Here is a 15389-nt window from a genome sequence, read left to right as displayed (position 1 = left end):
GCATTGTTTTGCTATATTATAGACAATCTTCACTTTGAAGACTATGTTTTTGTTTCATATCCAAGTTAGAAACCTCCTATAGATGTGGGGGGATTATATGTACCACTTCGGCCTCAAATGGTAGGAAGAGAGTATGCAACATGTCCCTTTGCCAAGATTGAGTTTCCATGTTAGTTAGGGTTGTGACCTTTGGTTCTTCATCAATATCAATCCTCGTTAGTTCATGCTTGAGTTAAATTGGGCGAGTTAAGCTTATTATGAGTTGGAAAAATTTCAATCGACCACCAACTAACCAAACTCTACAACCATCGATTCAATTGAAAATCTAGTATTTCACTCGACGAGTTGTGCAGGTTGGTAAGTTTATCCAAAGATAATAATTTTTGTAGGGATTGATTGGGTGTGGACATGTAATATATGTAATTATATGCGGGCATGTCAGTCATCGGCACGTTAGTAAAATCTCAACCTACGTACGAGTCAAATTGACTTTCTAATTTGATGATCGAAATCACCCAACCCGCACCTTGCATATAATAAACTTCCATGGGATGGTGCATGTGGAAGAGTTGGGTGGGAGAGTTGAGGTGGGTTTGCACTTTGCACAGCCCTAATCCTCGTAGAGATCACCATGTATGTCATTAGAGTGGAAAGCCAATAGTCTTCCTATTGTTCCCTAACCCCCATCTTAGCCCATTTTCCATACTATCGTTGCCTCCATGATGACTTGCCAAGTATATGATGGGTTATTTCTAATCCTGGGCATTTCTCAAAAAATAAAATCTTGGGTATATGAATAACAACCTTAATTGGTAAATGGGCTAGAAACAATATTGTTGAGAGGTTAGAGCGGCTGCAATGTCAAGAATTAAATCCATAGAAGCTACAAAAGGATCTAGTTGAAGGCGACTATCTTAGTTGTATTGAATCTCTTGCAAAAATCTGATTCACATTGTAGGATAATTGTAGATGCAACTGATGAACGTTGTTTTTTTTTTTAATTAAATATAGAATTCTACTCTAATCTAATCTAAAAGTATATTTGCATGAATTTTTCTCCTAGAAACTTGAATCCTAACTCTTACCTCTCCCCCTCACTCTACAAGAACTTATATTTATGCGGCAACTATCACGCAAATGCTGGTTACTAGCAAAAGAAGAAAAAAAAAATTGATGAAACACTACGTCTATAATACTTTCACAACAAATTCTAGATTTAGGTATTGTTATTTAAATTCCCCCTCTTAAATTTCAACCATGTAACTTTTTTTTCTTGGGATACAAGTATATTTTTAGTTAAGTACAACTACGTGGCTAAATCTTAAAAGCTAAGAAACAAGACATAAGCATTGTACCTAAATATTGCTCTTAAGTTATTATTCGTTTACTTTTTTACACATTAATAACATCTAGTAGCAACATGCCACTACATCTATAATACTTTCACAACAAATTCTAGATTTAGGTATTGTTATTTAAATTCCCCCTCTTAAATTTCAACCATGTAACTTTTTTCTCTTTGGATACAAGTATATTTTTAGTTAAGTACAACTACGTGGCTAAATCTTAAAAGCTAAGAAACAATACATAAGCATTGTACCTAAATATTGCCCTTAAGTTATTATTCGTTTACTTTTTTACACATTAATAACATCTAGTAACAACATGCCACTAAAAATTTGTTACGAAAATATTATAAACATAACTTTTTTTTTTTCATCGACCTAGGTTTTTGTAATAGCTTTTTTTATTTATTTATTTATTTTTGGTAATAGCTATTGTGAAGTATAGTGTGGAACTGGATTTCTCTTTTTCATATCGATATTCCTGTTTTGTTGGGTTGCTTGCTTTTTTCTTTTTCTTTTTTCTTTTTTTTGTAATGAGAAGTCTGGTCATTCATTCAAACTGAAATTAAAATACAACGGGGTATAAAAGAAATGAAAACGATAGGACTTTTAGATGCCACCAAGATTGACTAGGTGTTGAACCATTGGGTTGCTTGGTCAATGAAAAGAAGAGAGAACCCATTAACAAAAGGACTGCGTCAGTGACTCAGTGACATGCATGTGTAATTTCATGGTGATTGAGGGGGCCAAGGGAATCTTTTGAGAAAAGGTCATGGAAAGCTACAAGAAAAGTGCAGCAACGTAACCAACAAGTTCCTTTTGGCAAATTAAATACTTATCCTCGAAGTTCGAGGACCTGAGGAAAGTCTTTAGTAATCCTTAAAAAGTTATGACTAAAAACAAACAATGAGAAATATAATATATAAAAAGAACCGAACAATAGCCGTTAATAGTTGGCAAAAAATATAGCCGTTGGAAGCTAGTCTGTATTAAATGTACTCTGACAAAAAAAGTTGAGGCAACGACTAATGAATAATAATAATAATATTTGGGTGATTTGGGGTCCCATTTTAATCCTAGAGGGATTGATGTACCTTATGACTAAGGTAATTTTTTTGTCTTCTAAATTCTAAAATGCAATCGGAAAATGGAGATTAGATAAAGATAAATAAATAAAAGGGGAGCCCAAATCACTCTGATAAGAGTGAATATAGCAACTTATTTGAGGTTTTCATAGGAAGAGACACCATGGGGGGGCCAAAGTTACATCTTCTTCAAAGTGTAACACTTGGAAACTTGCAGGATCCATAACCTGTAATAAGCAAAGAAATCCATTAGAATTATTTTCTTTTCTCTTTTCAAATAAAAGAAATGAAATATTTTGTTTTATAAAAGATCGATGCATGTTCTTTTTTAGAGCAGGTAAGCAGAAATTGATTGCAAATGTAGTATTAGTTAAAGAAAAAGTTCATGTAATATATACTGTGTATTTTACTTTTATTAAGATTTTTTTTTTTTTTTTTTTTGGAGAAATTACTTTTATTAAGAATTAAATCAGTACTACCTCTCATCAAAAAAAAAAAAAAAATCAGTACTACCAACTACAGTTATTCATTTGTTTCTCAAAAAAATAAATAAAACCGACAGCTATTCTTTTAATTTGCTAATTTTTCAATGGTAGAAAACTTAGGAATAGTATTTAAGGCAGTAAAAAGAACATTATCTTTTTTAAGAATCATTAAATTCAATCATGTAATTTATTGGTTAGTGTAATCAAATGTTTAAAAAATCAACTAAGAAATCTTAAGGTATAATAATACATCACCCAAATCTCCCATAAAGTTTGTATGGGAGATTTGGGTGATGTATTTCCGTGTATGGACTATGGACATAGGTTGTTTAATTCAGATTTAGGGTAAACCAATAGTATAATTCTTAATTATAATTATTCAATAGGGGAGGAGTGTAACCCCTTGAGTGTGACAATAAGGTTGTACAGTTCTATCAATGTGCGCTACACATTCCGGGTAAAACAATAGGATAATTCTTAATCATAATTATTCAATGGGAAAGGGAATGTGGATTTTGAAATAAATTATGACACTAGATTTTCTCGTTTCTAGTACATCGTGACTTTTTAATCCTTAAATATCTCCACTTTTTAATGAAAAAAAAAATTGAAAATTGAAATAATCAAATCCATTATTGTAATTAAATAAAATAAAATCCCATCATAACAATGACATAAGCTAAGTGACAATTTTATCTAGAATTATACAGCAAATAAAAGATGATGTGAGAGTTTATAATTGGTGTACTTACTTGGATCCTTGATAGTTTGCGTAGCAAGCCCGTTAAAGTAACAGGTCCCACCAACTTTCTTAAACTGTGCCCAATAAGCACTAAACGCGTAGCTTGCGTGCCAAATAGGTGACTCGGGTTTGTAACACTTACCCCCGGGTTGAACCGGGTCACAAGTTTTATTCCCCTGTGAACACGCGTACGATAACGCCGCACCAACTTCGCTGCTATTGGCTCCTTTCGCCACCACACACCATATCTTCCCTTTATACTTCTCATCATTGGTTGGCTTCGGCAAAGGCTTTTTGTACTCCCACACCTGAGTCTCCCCCGAAAGATCAATCGGGTAGATTTTTGACCCGTTCGGGTATAATAACCCGAAATGCCGCTCCGTACCCGGACCCGGCTTTTGGTTCTCGTTATACAAAGAGAAGATGAAAGATGGGAGGACTTTTCCGGGTCGGGCTGGAGTACCCGATTCGGATGTGAGCTTTTTAACTATGTTTCTGTTGTAAGTAGCAGCATTGTAAATGTTGCAACCAATCTGGTCGAAATCACCACCATTGGGCCAACCCGTTTCAGCTATCCAGACCCGAATTCCCGGGTACCCGAGTCTCTTCATAGCGAAAATTACAGAATCCACCATTTGGTCAAATAGATTCGTGTACACCAAACCCGAACCCGGATCCGTGTAGGTGAAATTCTTGGACTCAAACAAAGCGTAGTCGAGCCTGATATTGGTAGGATCCGAAGACCAAGGAAAATACGGGTACGCATCTAGGAAGAAAAATGATCTGGTTTTGTTCAAGAATTGCAACATGGGTTTCATGACCCGACCCGAAATGTCGGCCCGGAAAGTCCCGTTCGAAGGTGGATATGACGATTCTAGGACATCCATGGCACACGAAGTTCCAACTTTGACCTTGTGAATACCATGGGCTTTTAGGGAAGATTTAATTTTGCGCATTGCAGGGACGAGGTTGTACCAGGTTTTGTTGTCGGTGGAGCTGATGATTTCGTTGCCAACGAGGAGGTATCGGATCTTGGTGTGTGGATAAAAGGGTTGGACATTGGATCGGACCCAGAGATCAGACAGGGTTTGGTTGGAGGAGATGTTGGAGATGAGTTCGTTGGGTAACATGATTGAGACTTTAATGTTTGTGTGTTTGAGGGAGTTAAGGATTTTTGGGTTTGTGTCGTAGATTTTCACAAGCTTGGCTTTGAGAGATTTGATAAGCTCCACCGACTTTGATGGTGATGGTAGATTGTTTCCCAATTGGCCATAGTTAATTCCCACCTTGCTCGTGAACTTAGCACCTGTAAACAAAAGGGTTAGGCTTATTTTACGATTAAGATTTTATTTTCTGGATCTCACAATTTGATTCAAATAGAGGGTACTGTAATATACACAAATAAATAAATAACATTGAGAGAAAAATGGACTTACTTGAAGTGGATATGAGGAAGGAGAGAATGAGGAGAGCAAGAAAAACAAGATGACCCATCTTCTTCAATTCTATCATGGTTCTTGGTCTTAGCTTCACAGTGCTTTGTTTGGTGAAAGTATTAAAGGGTATGAAGCAGAAAGCGAGACAAGAGCAATGAGAGTGGATTGAAAGGTGTTTATGGAGAAGATGGGGAAAATTGTTATGGTGCACTGACCAATGTGTCAAAGAGGTAATCAGGGGTTTAGGGACTTTAGGGGGAATATGAGTAATGACTTTACCTTTGGCCTTTGGGAAAAGAAAAAGAAAAGAGGAAAAGAAGAAATGTTATAGTATAATGCGCAGAGAGCATTGAAGCGATATGTGTTGTTGGTTGCGAAGGAAAAGTTAATGAGGAGAAAGTTTATGGTGGGTCCATTGGTGACATGACATGTAAATTAGAATTGGGTTAATTTCGAGGAAGGGACGAAAAAGGGGTTGTTGGTTCCAGAAAGTGCATGTAGCCGTTAGACTAGTGGACAACATCTCGGTCCTTGTCCCTTGCATAAGAGTGGAGAGCCACAGAGTAGTAGTCGGCAAAAAATAGTAAAAGAGAAAGACTAAAAGTGACTCCGAGTTTGCTAAAAATGAGATGTAAAATTTACTATTTATATTATCAAATAAGAAATGGTGGTATTAGTAATTTACTTAAAATTAATACATTCTACTGCATCTAATAATATCTTAATAAATTCTTAATTTAGTTAGATTTATATATGGGTATTAGAATTGAAGGAGTAAAATATATTTACACTACATCCATACAAAATTTAATCTCAAACTAAATTGGGCGGATTGAACGCATTTTGGGTTTGATCATAAATGGATTAGATACACAATTATCTATTTACCCATTTATTACTTGTTTAAATAAATATTAAATACTCATTTCCCACCCAACTCACCCATTTTACCCATTATTTAGTTTATATATATATATATATATATATACTTACAAATACCAAAAACTTACTAGTATAATATTACCAAAATACATTCACTCAAAAACAAATTTACCAAAATGCCCACCATATTGATCAAAGACACAAAATTAAAATTAGCCTCAAAGAACTAACCAAAGGATAGAAAAGAATTTTTTTTTTTTTTAATCCAAAAAAAAATTCTCTTATTCATGTGTTTGGTTGGAAAGAAAATTTGTAACTAGGTTGAGTTAAGACTTACCCAAATTAAGTGGGTAATGGGTGGGTTAATGGGTTTGGGTAAAAATTGCCACCCCTAGCAATGACCAAGGTGTTGTAGAATGTATGTTTTTCTTTAGTGGAAAAGTTAATTAGAGAGAAATTCTACATATTTTTTTCTATATTTTTTTATTAGATATGAATTTTAAAATTTTAATTGTTGGATTACATTTTTTTATTATATTCTTTATGTTTGGAAAATTTAAGAAAATCAAATATTAATAATTATGTCTCAATTAAATATTTAAATTTTAAGTTTTTGCGATAAAAAAATTATGCATAAAAATAAGTTTATTGATCCAATAATAACTAACACCTCATTTGAACGAAATTTGACATACATGTTAATAATATAAAAATAAAATAAAAAATTGCAATTTAATAGTTATATTTTCAAAATTTACATATAGTAATATACATACATACATACATACATATATATATATATATATATATATATATATATATATATATATATATAAAGAGTTGGAAGGTAATCTAACATCACATTGGTTTTAGAAATTTTTTATTAAAAAAGAAAAAAGTAATTGATTTTAGTAGTTTTTTTTTATATATATTTTTCATGAATATAGTATCAAAACTTTGCTAAAGTGATTTATTAACAAATGTTTTAAGGACACCAAGTTAACCAGACATTTTTCTTATTTAAATAGACATAACATCTTCCCTTTATACTAGCCTCATCACATGTGAAATATTGTTGGCTAGTTTAAGGTAGCTAGTTTTCTTTTAAATTAAAGTTCATTTTTTGTCTTTAAAATTTGGGTTTGTTATCATTCTAACCATTTGCGTTTCAAAATTTTCATTTTAGCTCCTTATATTTGATTTTGTTTCATACTCGTCTTACCATCTTATTTTATTAATAATCTGATGTTAAGTATCTTTTATGTTTAATCATTTTATAAAATAGTAGTTCTAAAATGTTGTTGAATGTTCATTTTAGCTCCTTATATTTGAATCCGTTTCATGTTAGCTTGTTATCCATTTTAATTAGTAATCTGATATTAATAATAAGTATTTTTCATGTTCAACCATTTCATAAAATACTAACTCTAAAATGTTGTTGAATGTAGATATTTAATTGTTTTAGGAGAGAAATTATAAATGGTCAAATTACTAATGAAAATAAATAGTATGATCAATATGAAAACATAATAATTAAAACATAAAGTGCCCATAAGTCACCTCATGATTGAGTGCATTTGAATGAAATGAAAGCTGACTGGCATGCTTTTCTTGCTAACAAAATTGGTTGGATTCAAGGGGTTTATAATACCAAGAGAAAAAGAAAATAGTTGAATAGCTTTATGTTTTATATTATATGGCATGAATAAGAATCTGAAATTAAAATTTGTTAGTTTTACACGTGTATTATAGTTCCTTACAAGCTGCCCCAATTAAAATTGTACGGGTAAATATGCTTTCCATTTCCATTTCCATATATTCCTCATTAAAAAAAATGTGCTTTTCATTTACTTTTCAATTTCAATCGTTACTTTTTCTTTTTTTCTCTCTTTAAAAAAAATATAAAAAGTAGTACAAGTGTTTAACCACGTTATATTTTCCTGGTACAGCAAGCTTTTGCAAAGATCAAACTTTCCTAAATGTAAAGAAGAAAACATATATGAATGGTGAATTCTTCATCAAGAAGTATAAGAAGACCATAGAAATCTTGCATAAATATCATTTTACTCACAAAACCTATAACAAATGATAAACCGCCAACAAGCACCATAAGGAGTCTATTAATTAAGCTATAATAATTTGGAAAACATTGCCACTTATAATGAAATTAGCCTAAAAGCTGATACAATTTTGGCTTGAAATATAAAATTCATTCCCATTATTTTAGTTATAACTAGACTAAAAACTAATAATACATTTCATATTGTCAAACACAGTCTATATGCTCGCAAGAGCATTTCAAATAGTAAGAACAATGTCCGCCGCTTGCATTCTCCCACTTCTTGCATTGCTTGGCACAATTTTTGGTGCATAAACCTGACCATGTAACACTTGATTTCCAACATATTTTGCAAACTTCTTTATATGGCTTACAATTTTGGAACATCCAAGGGGCATGTCCTAATAAGTGCGAAGAATTGAAAAGCTTATCAATAGACATAACAATCTTATTAAAAAAAAATAAGAATGTGGGGAAATCAATGATAATTATTTAACCTCAGTCTGACCATAATAGCTTTCTACCCGCCTCGGTGAATCAATAATAAAAAGGTAAGAATAGGGAATGATAAAGAAAATGGCAAACAAAAATAAAAAAAAAGGAAACTGAGTCTTATACATGTTTTCCCTCGCTTGCACCAAATAGGCAAATACAAATGAGAACAAGGTCTATATAAAGTATAATTCTAAGAACACTTTTAAGAACAAGGTCTATAGGCAATTAATTGTTTGGCTATTGCAAGATGCTAAGAACTCTTTAACCTTTGGATGTATTAAATGTTTATTGGATTTGAGTCTAAGAAATGGTTGGTGATAAGGATATTTTAGCCATAAAATTGATACTCCCAAAACATTGCGCAAAAAGATCATCGGCACCCACATACCTGTCAGCTTCACGGAAACCAACGGAAGAATTAGGCCGACGACATCATACGAGACAACCCCACAAGGAGACTCAACAAGCGCCTCCATATGCCAACGGGAACGCTAGGACGAAGCAAATGGCTGACGGATGTGGAGAGGCCAACGAGGTTAAAGAAGCCATTAAAACATAATAAAACATAAAGTGCCCATAAGTCACCTCATGATTGAGTGCATTTGAATGAAATGAAAGCTGACTGGCATGCTTTTCTTGCTAACAAAGTTGGTTAGATTCAAGGGGTTTATAATACCGAGAGAAAAAGAAAATAGTTGAATAGCTTTATGTTTTATATTATATGGCATGAATAAGAATCTGAAATTAAAATTTATTAGTTTTACAAAAGGTTCATCTAAAGAATACGAAGTGCTATATGTTTATGCGTTTCTTTTTATTCTTCTTTGAATTTTAGAATAATTTTTATCTCTAAAAAAAATTAATATTTTAATGATTTTTTGCGAAGGTCAATTGTGGCCCTCGCAAATAATTTAGTATTAGTAAGGGCTTATTTTTAACCCACACAAAAAATAAACTTTTTGCAAGGGATTTTTGTTGTCCCTCGGAAATAATTTGGTGGGAACATTTCCCTCCAAAAATTTTGACATTTTAATGATTATTTTTGAAGGTCGATCTTGGCCCTCGCAAATAATATGGAGGGAAAATTTCCCTCCAAAATATTATTATTTGTGACGACTATAACACGTAATTGCGACAGTTTTTTTGTTGGTCATAAATATTTCACATTTTACCAAGTATTTGCGAGGATTTTATTTTGCCATCACAAATAAGATTTTTTGAGAGGGCTTTTTGGGTCCGTCAAAAATTCTTGGTCGCTAATAGGCATTTTTCTTGTTGTGAATTTTGATCATATCCTTTTTGTTATACAACGAAGGATTTTGAGATGGATTGAAGAATGTGAAGCAAAAGAAGATAGTAAAAAACAGCCAAGCCTCCAATTTGTGATTTTGGAAATGTCAGGTAAAGTTAATTTTAGAATGAGTTCAATTTTAGAATTATTTTTTCAAATTGATGTTGTTCACTTCAGCCGTAAGCACTTTCTACTAATGGTGGTTATTGTCATTCTGGAGCAACAATTTATCATTTTTTGTTCAAGCCTATTGAACAAAGCCAAATGCAATTTACAAACTACAAGTGGAGTCTCTCTCTTCAAGGATTTGAGAAAAGCAATGGAAAAGAAAGGGGTTGAGGCAAGTGCATAAAATCTCTTATATAGTTCTTTTATATCCTTTTTGTTCCTGATAGTCTCATACCTCAATTGTTATTAATTGGCTTCACAACTTGTACTTGTGAATCCCCTGGGTGAGGTAATGGAAAAACTCCTGAAAGCAGATGAAGCTTAGGATTTCATGAGACCGGATAGCCTTTATTTGACAGTTGGAGAGGCTGTAGCTTTACTCTCATCAACAATGAAAGATCAATCATCAACAATGTAAATGAAGTGGCATATACAAAGTATTGCTCACTATGAATTACGTGTTTGACAAGAAACCCTGATAAAATTAATATTGCATATAAATAAAGCATTATAGTTTCCACATATTTAAATGGTACATCTCATTTTCCTATTGGAAGTATTGGTGGCTGTAAATTTTAGCTGAGAGTTCAATTCCAATGTCCATGAATGTTGCTTCAACAAGGATCAGAACAAATTAGGCAAGATTGTTCGATCTCTTCTTTACACATTTCCTTCTATGATAATATATGGGCTAGATATAGGTTTGTGGTTTCACCCACAAAGGATATGGAACAAGGCATTAAGGGTATTGAATGTGAAGGCTATATATCAAGCATTACTAGATCCCTTGGTATTAAGAACATTCTGCTTCTTAGTGGAATAGCTTCTTTGTTAGGTAGCATTGGAATAATCAAATATTATTTGCAGAAAACCTACTGATAGTCTTTATGGCTCGTCTTGAGCGTGTAGCTCATCCCATCAACCATTCCTCTAGATTTTGGATTCTATTCGGCTTTGTAAACTCTGTTGTATATAATTGCAAGAGTTTGGTTAAGTTCAGAAGAAGATACATCTATTAATCCTATGTTTTTGGAGTATGATGCTACCAAAATCAAATTGATGAAATTTGAAGTTAATGCAGCCGGGGAAAAAAAAAATTTGTTTACATATATAATGCCAACATTGCACGTTAGGGGCTCTGTAATCTGTACAGAGGACCAATCAATGTTTTAATTTTTTTTGGGGGGTCATATTATGGAGTTTTGTTTGAAATAATGCACGGCTATATCTTTCATATACGATGAAGTATGAGATAGAGAGTACTTGTAGAAACTATTGGAGTTAGGTTATATGTGCATGGGCTTTACACTACATTTGGGTCTCTTATGCCATTAGGCCCATTACATATCAAATCAATTTATTATTATTTAACATCCCCTCAAACTCAAGATAGAAGTTTGATGAAGCATTAAGTTACGAATAAAGCTTGTGAAGATACCTCGAAGAAACCTTGAATGATTCCTTGAAAATGTTCTTGAAAGTGACCAAATTGGTTGGATATGGATCAGTCACAATAGAGGAAGATTTATGCAAATTGAGATGATGACTTCAAAGGAATGCTGGAAGAAAGATGCAAAGGCTTGATAATGGCTGCATCAATGACCAAGGAAGAGTCGTTATGGCCTGACAAAGGTTAAAGAATGGCAACATTAATGGCCTGAAAAAAAAAATTTGGCGAAGGACATTGTGATAAAGCACATGTGAGTAAGTTAGCGACTTTTGCATATACAGGGTCCAAATGGATCAATTTGAGTGCTTTAGGGGGTTTAAACGAGCAAATAGAACCTAAAATTAGAATCTAGGGGGGGGGGGGGGGAATGGAATAGGGAAAATGCCATGTCCGAGCAAAATAATGATCAAGGCTGTAAACGAGCCGAGCTTTGTCGAGTAGTGCATGTTCAAACTTGACTCGTTAAAAAAAGTCAAAAACTTAAACTTGGCTTGAGCTCGTGACAAGCTTAGGAATGGTGTTTGAGCTTGAGCTTGTGAGAAAGCCAAAAAGCTTGAGCTTGGCTTGGCTTGGCTTGATTAATTAGTCAAGCCAAGCTCAAGCTTAATATCAAGCTCAAACTTGAGCTCAGGTCAAGCTTTTGAGCTTGAGATCTAAAAAAATTACATTATCAAATGCTTAAATCTCTAAATTAAGGAGAAAAAAAAAAGTAGACTTTAATTATCATGCATCTAGCCCTACTTATGATTAGCCATTATTCAAATTAAAATTTTACATAATTAAATTCATTCATTCATCATTCTCTATCTATAGTTTCAACAATTATTCAAAATACAATTTTTACATTCACGTTAGAAGGTGAAGAACCAGAAAAATACTTGTTTGTAACTATTATGAATAAGAAAATACTAATATGTTTCATAACTTTACTTTAGATGATTGATAGGGAAAGATCATATGTGGCTAGCTTAACTAATTTATTTATTTTTAAATGTAACTATAGTCTAAAGTGGTTCTTGGTCAATTTAGTGGGAAGGAAAATATTAAGGTAATGGGTAGTGGTCCCATGTTGGTCATGTCATTATTAAAATATGTGTAATGAGTATATTTAGCTAACACATATAAACTTATAAATGAGTCTATGCTTGAATTGTGTTGTATCAAGCCTAATAGCTCACGAGCTTATTCATGAACAAATTTGTTTACTTGGTCTCGGCTTGTTTATTAAACAAGCCTAAGATTAAGGCTCAAGCTTGGCTTATTTATAAACAAACAAGCATGAACAAGCTTTTCATCGAGTCAAGCTCGAGTTGTTCATGATCAACTTGGTTCATTTACAGCCCTAGGTCAAAAGTAGGATATTGATGAGACATTTGATCATGTGGCCCGTCAATGAATATGTCATGTGATGTGGCATGTTCTAAGGCTGACGAGATTGTGTCTATTTTATTTTTTTTGTGTGGAAAGATTGCATCTATTGATGCAATTTGGCTGGTTTTTGTTGCAAGGAATATCCATGAAATTTTTAGATCTATGAAAAAAAAAAAAAAAAAAAAAAAAAAAAAAAAAAAAAAAAAGTGTTAAAGAAAATAATCACACAAGACAATATTTACGTGGTTTGACAATTTTCTTATGTCCACGAAGTTGCAATAATTTTACTATTCAGAGGGAAAAAAAAAAATGCGGCAATACTATTTTCTTTCTAAAAAACAACACACACCAAACCCTAATTTGAAACAACAGTTTTTCTATCCTGCATACAAGATTCACAGTGGGCTTAAAACGGGCTAAAATTTTCCACTCTAGGGACTAAGCCTAAAACAAATCCCATTAAAAACCGTAGCACTTTTATATCGGGTCGGATCGTAATCTGAATCAAATACAACTAGGCTCTAGATAGCCCAACACATATATAAGATAAGGAAAAAGTTTGACTTCTAAATGGTTTAGAATTGTCTTGCGCCAATCCATATGGCTATGTGTTTTAGCTCCATGACTTTTTAATTAGTTATATGACTTGTTTAAAAATATATATGGATTGTCTTATAAATTGCCAATATCTTTTAATACTCCTTCTGCTTAATCACATACCTGGCATTGCATTAATTTTATGAGACGTGAAATTATAGACCCATTAAAAAAAATTATGTTAATAATTTTTTTTCCAAAGATTATGGATATTGTATTAAATTTGTTATTATGATTAAAAAAATAAGATGGGTTAAAATACACAATATTTTCACAAACAACAAATCTTAGGTAGTAAGTTATTACTGATTTTAATTTAAACCAACCACTAAAATTACTTTGTCACCCACAAGTAACAACATGTGACTTAAAATTTATTGTAAAAATGTTATGCAAATATCTTTAAGTACTATATAATTTCCTTAAAAAAACGAGATACTATAATTCCAAGTTTGACTTGAATTAAGGACGTGTTCCAAAAAACCAAAAAAAAAGTTCGACTCGAAATAGGAATTTAGAACTGTTGTTGGAAAGCGCCTCCGGATAGCACTTCCACTTCAATATTGATTGTGAAAATATTATGATTATAGAAAGATGTCCAATAAATAAACAATAGGAACGAAGCAAACCTAAAATCTAAAAATAAACAAACACACAAACAAAAGAACACCAAAGATAACACTAAGGATTTACGTGGTTCGACTTCCAAAGATAACACTAAGGATTTACGTGGTTCGACTTTTGGCTTACATCCACAGGCAACAACGAAGAAATTCCACTAACCAAAATATAGAGATATACAAGTTGGTGTATCAATATTCTCACACACCCAATCCCCAATATCCCCAATACACCTAAAACTAGAGAACTCTCCCAATAATATGCACCAACCAATCTCACTACTTCACTCTCTATTTTCTAATATATAATTGCCGCAACACCTATGTCCTATTTATACATAGAGTTAGTTGGCTAGGTGATCATTGCTTGTGTATTAGAGTTGTTGTAGGATACCACTATATTGGCTAATTAATAAAATAACAGATTCCAAGTTGGACTTGGATATCTAAGCCGGTTAGGTATCAGTTGAGTCCTAAAACGATTAGGAATTCTAATTGCACTTGAAATAGGACATCAAGTCTTATAGGCCACTCCAAAACAATTTGGATTAGGATAACAAGCCACCGACTTCACAAGAACCATCGCTATATTAGAGCATGAGAGACCGAGTTTTTATTTTTATTTTTAACAGTTCGTCATATACCCCTAGGGCCTGGAGATAGAGAGCGGGAGAGAGCAAAGAAAGAGAGTTTTAAAGTTGCGTTAGTGATAATGTCTTCTTCTCCTCCGGAAAGTCCAACTATGGATCCAGAGTACCTTAAACATGGGCAAAGCAAGCCCAGTTTTCTGTAGGTTTCTGGTGCCGTTAGCCAGTGGTCTTCGCTTCCCAAGGATTTGTTGATTACCATTGAAGAAGAGTACCTCGACTTATATACTGATAGAATTAGGTTCCGCTGTGTTTGTTCTTCATGGCGTTCTAGGCTTTCAAAGATGCCTAACCACAAAAATAGCCGACTTCCTTGGTTGTTAATTCCTCATAATCATGGAATAACATGTGGATTCATGGAGCCATTGGAAAAGAGGGTTCACAAACTTGAGTTGCCTGAGTCCGGAGAAAAGGTATTTAAAGGATCAGCATATGGTTGGGTGGTGATTGCTGAAAAGAGTAGTTCGATATATCTAGTTAATCCATTAACAAAGGCCAGAATTAAGCTTCCTCCAAGGTCCAAGTTCCCAGATGTAAGAAAGTACCATGCTAATAAACATGGAAAAGAATATCTTCTTTGGTCATTAAGCTTAATTAGTGTCCCCGGGGAATATTATTCCGTTGATTCAACTGGTGTACGAAACGATCTTTTACAAAAAGTAGTCTTATCTTCAAGTCCTACTTGCAGGAATTTTGTAGCAGTGGCTATATATGG

General features: G+C 33.2%; 1 protein-coding gene and 1 long non-coding RNA gene across 5 annotated transcripts in view; both read right to left on the bottom strand.

The window, feature by feature from the left end:
* Nucleotides 1-2240: 2240 nt before the first annotated feature.
* Nucleotides 2241-5447, bottom strand: LOC126699003 (probable glucan endo-1,3-beta-glucosidase A6). Its single transcript, XM_050396549.1, has 3 exons — nucleotides 5095-5447; nucleotides 3669-4964; nucleotides 2241-2658 (listed from the first exon to the last, which is right to left on the bottom strand). The coding sequence occupies exons 1-3, from the start codon at nucleotides 5168-5170 to the stop codon at nucleotides 2621-2623; spliced, it is 1410 nt and encodes a 469-aa protein (XP_050252506.1). The 5' UTR covers nucleotides 5171-5447; the 3' UTR covers nucleotides 2241-2620.
* A 2685-nt stretch (nucleotides 5448-8132) lies between these two features.
* LOC126699002 (uncharacterized) overlaps nucleotides 8133-15389 on the bottom strand; it is a 32188-nt gene continuing 24931 nt past the window's right edge. The window contains exon 8 of one of the 4 annotated variants that reach the window (XR_007646667.1): nucleotides 8133-8436. This is a non-coding gene — a long non-coding RNA (uncharacterized LOC126699002). The remainder of the gene's footprint in view (nucleotides 8437-15389) is intronic. The other 3 variants (XR_007646663.1, XR_007646662.1, XR_007646661.1) reach the window with 3 other exon arrangements.

This window comes from Quercus robur, chromosome 9 (assembly GCF_932294415.1).
Source record: "Quercus robur chromosome 9, dhQueRobu3.1, whole genome shotgun sequence".
Taxonomy (NCBI): Eukaryota; Viridiplantae; Streptophyta; class Magnoliopsida; order Fagales; family Fagaceae; genus Quercus; species Quercus robur.
This window is presented reverse-complemented; position numbering and strand designations above follow the sequence as displayed.

What these genes read in the sequence shown, in the direction of transcription:
- LOC126699003 (XM_050396549.1), bottom strand. Translation starts at nt 5,170, where the DNA reads ATGATAGAATTGAAGAAGATGGGTCATCTTGTTTTTCTTGCTCTCCTC. An exon ending in CTTCCTCATATCCACTTCAA is followed by an intron (nt 4,965 to 5,094) that starts GTAAGTCCATTT and finishes TTTTGTTTACAG; the next exon opens with GTGCTAAGTTCACGAGCAAG. An exon ending in GCAAACTATCAAGGATCCAA is followed by an intron (nt 2,659 to 3,668) that starts GTAAGTACACCA and finishes TGCTTATTACAG; the next exon opens with GTTATGGATCCTGCAAGTTT.